This window comes from Ostrinia nubilalis, chromosome W, assembly GCF_963855985.1.
Source record: "Ostrinia nubilalis chromosome W, ilOstNubi1.1, whole genome shotgun sequence".
NCBI lineage: Eukaryota > Metazoa > Arthropoda > Insecta > Lepidoptera > Crambidae > Ostrinia > Ostrinia nubilalis.
The window spans coordinates 11,607,792-11,614,654 of record NC_087118.1 but is presented as its reverse complement, the minus strand read 5'-3'; the positions used below and the strand labels follow the sequence as shown (position 1 = coordinate 11,614,654).

The 6,863-nt window shown below is 36.7% G+C and overlaps 1 protein-coding gene across 1 annotated transcript; it reads left to right on the top strand.

Moving 5' to 3' along the window:
• The first annotated feature begins 4,561 nt into the window (after positions 1–4,561).
• LOC135086315 (uncharacterized) lies at positions 4,562–6,427 on the top strand. Its single transcript, XM_063981100.1, has 2 exons — positions 4,562–4,862; positions 5,430–6,427. The coding sequence occupies exons 1-2, from the start codon at positions 4,679–4,681 to the stop codon at positions 6,425–6,427; spliced, it is 1,182 nt and encodes a 393-aa protein (XP_063837170.1). The 5' UTR covers positions 4,562–4,678.
• The last annotated feature ends 436 nt before the right edge of the window (positions 6,428–6,863 follow it).

Here is a 6,863-nt window from a genome sequence, read left to right as displayed (position 1 = left end):
TGAAGTAAGATCGCCGGTGGAATATTATAATGACTACTTTAATGATGATTTTTACGAGCGCATGGCATTGTGTACAAACTTGTACTATTTAAGAAAAACTGGACGAGTTTTAAACACCTCTAAACAGGAAATAAAAAAACTGATTGGTATCCATCTACTGATGGGTATACTTTCATATCCCAGGATCGCAATGTACTGGCGACGGAATATAAAAATTGACATGATTGTTTCTTCAATGACAAGAGATAGACTGACAACTTTAAGAAACAGTTTGCACGTCGTGGATTCCGACTCTCCACCCGTCTCGGAAGCAATAAATCCTCTCTGGAAGGTTCAGCCAATGATCGACATTGTGAGAGAAGGCTGCAACAAAATTCTAAGGACACCGGGCAGATATTCGATCGATGAACAAATGATTCCTTTCACTGGGAAGTGTCATCTTCGCCAGCTAGTAAAGAACAAGCCTCGTCCAGTGGGTCTTAAGAATTTCGTGGTTACTACCAGTGAAGGGCTAATGGTGGATTTTGAAATTTATCACGGCAACAATCCCGCCCTTTCCCATCCTTTGGGGCTTGGACCGGCTGTAGTTCTTCGCCTCATCCAAAGTGTTCCACGAGGGAGCTGCATTTTTTTTGACCGATATTTCACAACGGTTCCCTTGTTGGAAGAATTGACAAAATTGGACTATCATGGCACAGGGACAATCATGCTTAACCGTATACCTGATCGTCAGCAGCTTAAGTTCAAAGATGACAAAAAAATGATACGAGGAGAAATTGAACAAAGAGTGTCAAATGATGTAGTTTTGGTCAAATGGAAGGACAGCAAGGCAGTATTGACAGCATCCAATTGTACTGGGGGCACGGCTATCGACATAGTAAAGCGGTACAATAAGACAGAAAAATGCTATGTTGATATTGATGCTCCAAAAATTGTAACATCCTACAACTCTTTCATGGGCGGGGTGGATGTTTTAGACCAATCCATGGAATATTACCGTACATTCATGAAGACCCGAAAATGGACTCTCAAGGTCCTGCTCCACTTTATAGACCTAGCAATGGTAAATTCGTGGCGTCTCTACAGATCTGACTCATTGGCTAAAGGCATTCCTAAAAATCGAATTCAAGATCTCCTTTCATTCAGATTTGAAGTAGCTGAGACTCTCATCTGCACTCCTGACAGAGATCGGCGCGATCCATCCCCACTACTTGAGACGCAGGCACAAACTTCGGGCAGATATAAACCCGCTAATCATCCATCTGTGGGCAAGAGGTTTGATGGATATGAACATTTTCCTGTATTTGACGAATTGAAGGCTCCTCGCAAATGTCGCTCAGAGATTTGTTCATCTCGTTCTAAAATAAGGTGCCGCAAATGTGATGTCTACTTGTGCCTAAGTCGTGATAAAGACTGTTTTTATTTGTATCACCAAAGAAACTAGTGTTTATAATGTTGCCTAGTTCATAAAAATGTGATTTAAAAATACATATCCAATAATTATTTACGTATTAAGACTTTGTTATTTTTGTACAGCCAGAAAGGCTTTTAAGTTAATTTCTACGTCTTTTTGTTACGTTTTTGTTTGCTAAGAAACATAAGTTTATCTCGCATATTATGAATATGAAAATGATCTCATAACATTATGTGAATTTTGTTTAATTTCTAATGTGTCTGCTGAAAGAGCATTTTTATTCCAATGAAAATAAAAGACTGTAATTTTGTACCTAAGCTATAATGTTAGCAATAATTAAATAAGACTTTTCTAATAACCAGATGCGTTTTATTTCATTATAAATATTTTTTCTGGTAATTTGACATCATCATTGCATTAAAATCTCATAAAAACTTATGAACTCACGATCGTGAGTTGGTAGAAGTCAGCCCCAGAGCTCACTATCGTGATATCAACTTTCCAAAGTCTTGATATACGCTGGATTTTTTTCACTATTTTTTACATTAATATTATCACTTCTTTACCAAAATAATATAGTTTTCATTTCAAATCAAAGGAACGAAAATCTCAGGTGCGAAAGGGATAAAATCTATTTAGACCTAATTGTTACTATCAAATAAAGTTAAGAAAAATAGTAAAAAAAATATTTGGTTGGTATTTTCGCGAAAAACGATTGTTGCTTATTTACCATATTGCCAAATAGGGGTACTTAAATAAAACATTGAGATATATTATAGAATTACGTTTTTTATATGAAAATCTTAAAAAAATCAATCGTTTTTCACATTTTATGCATTAAACTTTTTTTTGGCCATTTTCGCAAAGTCGACAATGACCTTTTTCTCCAACATTTGATAGATGACGTATGTCATCATACTTCACGATCAATATGCCGAGCCAAGGTTGGCTTTTTATTTTTTCTTTAGCTTCTGAAACTGGTATGTTACCGTTATCTGCTATAGTTGTTGACTTCAACGCAAGAAAAATGTGTTTATCATTTAAATCACAGTTCAGCGGTCTAAGTGTGAAGACAAACAACACAGAGACAGACAGCAAATTCTTCCTCTCTCCTAAAATGCTGTGCCCGACAGGGTCCATAATTGCATCAAAAGTAATTACTATACCATCTCTATAACATTATTAATGTAATACATGATTGATTTATTGTGTATTGACACTCTTTTGTATTAACAAAATGCTAAACCTATTTTGTTAGATGTTTGGCACTGTTGCTTGTAGGCAACATCGAGGTTCGGAAGCATGTATTGTATTAGAAAACACAGTTTCTACGCCAAATATTGCTTTATATGATTAGTTTGATTTATTGTGAATTAAATTTAGACAAAACAAAAACAATTAGAGATCATAAAATAGTACAAAATCATAAAACTTCCGTCTTTGTTATTCTCATTGCGCGTCATCTTGGCGTCTGACAGAAATATGGATAGGAAATCACTCAAAACTCAGTCGACGAACGATTTACTAGTGTTTTGCTGAACTAAGCTTTGTAACAAAATCGAATGATTTGCACAAAACTTATTATTTGGTGCTGTAGAAATATTCAAAGTGGCTGTTGCTTAAAAGCATCACTGCCAAATGAAGGGATAACAATTAAAGGAGCTATGTCTCTGAATTCTTTCAAACTTAACAACGGCTCTGACTGACGTCCGTAATACGACTGTTGAAATCTTGCATACTGATCGTAAAATAAAGAAAACCTATCTTCTGAAAAACTAACATTTAGTCCTTCATACGGATAATATGATGAATTTAAAAACACTCTTACATCACGCACATGACAATGATCAAACTCTGCCATTGACAATGCAACATTATGTTTACGGTTGGTTTGTAAGGCAATGACAACAAATCGTGGTTTCTCTATTTGCGAAGAAGTTTTTATAGACCAAGTATGCTTACGTGTTTTAGGTAGTAATGGATATTCATACAGATCCCAATTACGGAACGCTAATGGAATAGCTCGATCTTTCTCCAAGTGTTTCAATAGGTTAATCCTTTCACGATCCGAAACTTTTATGTGTGGAACTCGCCATATAATTTTATTGATTATAATGTCATCCACAACTTCTCCTGCATTTAACTTCACCGCATTAAGATTAGTATTACTTCTTAGTAACACTAACTCATGTTTACAGTTAATAATATTTTTTTCATAGTCTTCGGCAAATCCTAGTATCCTATTTAACGGTATAGATGCAGAAAATGATCCACCGTTGGCATTGTTTGTTCCTATGGTTGACCAGCCCCAAACTCGACTACATTTAGATTCATTGTCATTTAACGATAGGTACGATTTCATTGTTGTAGTAATGCCTGCATTCTTAATTTTGTCTATTTCTACTCCATTTAGTTCATATCTAATATCTTGGAAGAGAAAAAGAGCTGGATTATTTATGAAATGTACATTTGATACTTTTTCTTTGGTGGTGCTGTTATACACAATTACTTTTCCTTCGATATAAAGATTACTAAGTGAAGGTAACACGTACAAGTCTTGTTGGTTGATAGGTATTCGTATTTCATCATTCTTGTTAAAACTTGTCACATATGGCTTGTACGAATGATACTCAAAACTTTCAATGCTGTTATCGTACGATGTTTGTTGAGATATATTTAAAATATTCATTTTATCAACCCAATTAACTTTAGAAATTCTTTATTAGTCTTGGTTAGCTTCTTTTTTAGCTGAAGCGGTCTGTCTTTGTGAAATGATCTTTTAGAACTGACTGAAGTACTCAATGTAGAAGAGCTTTTATTGAAATTGATCATTTTTTTCTGAAATGTAAATACAGCTGTACTTCTTCACCCCTTAAGTTAATCTCTTTGTTTTCAGCGTCCAAGAGCCTTATATTAATAGCGACTATAGAACTTTGGTTGACAGGAAAATAAATTAAATTTTTAGGTATTTCAATTATTCGATAACCAGGTGGTACATTAGGTACGAATTCATAAATTATACTTCGCGCTTCGTCTTCGAGATTAGTATTGTAGATTATTAACAACTTGTAGTATCGCATAGACTAACCGCTTTTTACACTGTGGTTGAGAGTATTTTTTTTTTTTTTTTTTTTTTTTTTTTTTTTTTAATGAGGGTATCCCTACAAACCATTAACTACCGTTACTCGGCTTCCTCTCGTCATTCGCAGTTTAGTGCTCAACCGCTTAACACGTATTTCAAACTTGTGCTCAATCCGTACTAAAATGCCGAAAAGAAAACGGTCTGCTGATCTAGACGACGAATTTTTACATCTTATGCGTAAAATGAAAAAATTAAAACGTAGAATGCGTAGGAAAAAAGATAGTGCTACGGACAGTGACTCGCGAGATGAAGATTCGCCGGCTCGTGAAGGTGTTTCAAGGATGCGAAGCGAGGTTCACAATCCAGGTACCTACTCATTTCATATTTATATTTTATAACTGTCCAGACGAATGCAACCGAGATAGTCAGCGGGACTACCTCACCGCATTCAAATAATATAACGGTTACCGTACAATTCAGCGGGAATTGCACAAAACCAAATTCAGATAACAAAAGTTATCATATTGTACAAAATATACCATCACTTACTACAGTAAAACATATTTTATAAAGAAAAATCTATATTAAATATACCATCATTATAATAATATTCCAAAATAAGAAAATTGTAGAATTACTATACAATCTAAATTTTTTAACAATAAAGCAAAACTTTAAAGTCATAATGTTGTAAAAATATTATTCTTTCGAGTGTGATGGTTTTTATGTACCTACTATTTATATTTCTGGAATTTTAATAAGCATAAATGTATGCTATAAGCAGTGGTCTCAGAGCCGTCATCGGGACGTACTCGACACAAAGCTTTCTCAGTCAGTAAAAAGGGTACCTCCCTATCAATATAAATTAATATTATACATATTATTACTGCATGGCAGTTAAAAACTGACTTTAAATCTGCGTACTCTTTTCAGAGTCGCCTACCGTGCAACTAGATACGGATGGATCGTTGCCAGGATCTCCTGAAAATGTTGATACGCAACCGAGTATAGACGATGCCTTCTTAGACATCCAAGCGTCAGGTTCAACAAATGAAACTGATAAAATCATTTCGGTCCCACCGATCGCAGTGCCTGAAACATCTACCCAGGACGAAACTCCAGAACTAGACACTGATATTCTGGAAATATTAGGTGACGGCCCAACGGTACAAATAAAGTATGGAAAAGACATACGTTCAGAACTTGCATCGCGTTTGCAACACCTTACCCAAGAAGGACTCAACAAGGAGACCAGAAAAAACCTAATCGCGAAATATCCATTGCCCGCGAACTGTACGCTTATAGGAGCTCCCAAAATTAACCCGGAAATTAAAGCAGCACTTGCTGACATTGCTTTAAAGCGAGATAAGGGTATTGAGACTAAGCAGGTACAGATGGCATCAGCCCTGTCATGCTTAAGTGACATTATTACGTCCCATCTTAACTCAAAAGAAAGAGACAACGAATTATTACAAAAGCTCATGGATACTGCCCGCCTACTTTGTGATATCCAACACAATGACTCTGCTACCAGAAAACACTTCGTTCTATCATCTCTCAAGAAAGATATGAAAGAACATCTAACGAACACAAAAATTGACTCGTTCTTGTTTGGACAAAATTTGGCGGATACAATAAAATCTGCCAAAGCAGTTAACAAGTCTGGTGTTGAATTAAAAGCAGATGAGAAGAACCAGTCTAAGAGACCCAACACCTCGGTACCGAAACCTTTAAACCGACGAGCTCCTGCTCCGGCGCGCAGGCAACCGGGTGCACCTCCAAGGAGCCGCGGGCCTGCAGCCCAGCGAGGCACAGCTGCCCCGCCGCCGCAGACGTACTACAGAACGCCGTGGCCAGCACCGCCGCCGCCTCCCCCGCCGCCGCCGCCACCGCCGCCGCCACCACCTCCGACGGCTCGTCGCCGTTATTAAATACCGTTAAGTATGCTGGTAGATTATCACTATTTTCTCGACAATGGGCCAAAATTACAGACGACCACACTATTCTTGAGTGGATTAAAGGGTATAAAATAAAATTTTCATCTCCAGTAGTACAACATACAGTGCCTGTGCCGCGCATTTATAGTGATTATGAGCGCACACACCTCACGGAAGCGATAGAAAACCTCTTGAGAATAGGGGCCGTCTCAGAATGTAAACCATGCAGTGGCCAATTCTTGTCAAGTTTTTTCCTGACACCCAAACCAAACGGAAAAATGAGATTCATTTTGAACCTTAAAAAACTAAATAAATTCATTACTTCTGATCACTTTAAACTCGAAGATTTACGTACTGCTCTTAAATTAACATCTAAAGATTGTTTCATGGCTACACTTGATCTCAAAGACGCCTACTATTTAATTAAAAT

Coding starts and splice junctions, on each gene's coding strand:
- LOC135086315 (XM_063981100.1), top strand. CDS start 4,679: ATGCCGAAAAGAAAACGGTCTGCTGATCTAGACGACGAATTTTTACAT. Junction 4,863..5,429: donor AAGCGAGGTTCACAATCCAG/GTACCTACTCAT, acceptor TACTCTTTTCAG/AGTCGCCTACCGTGCAACTA.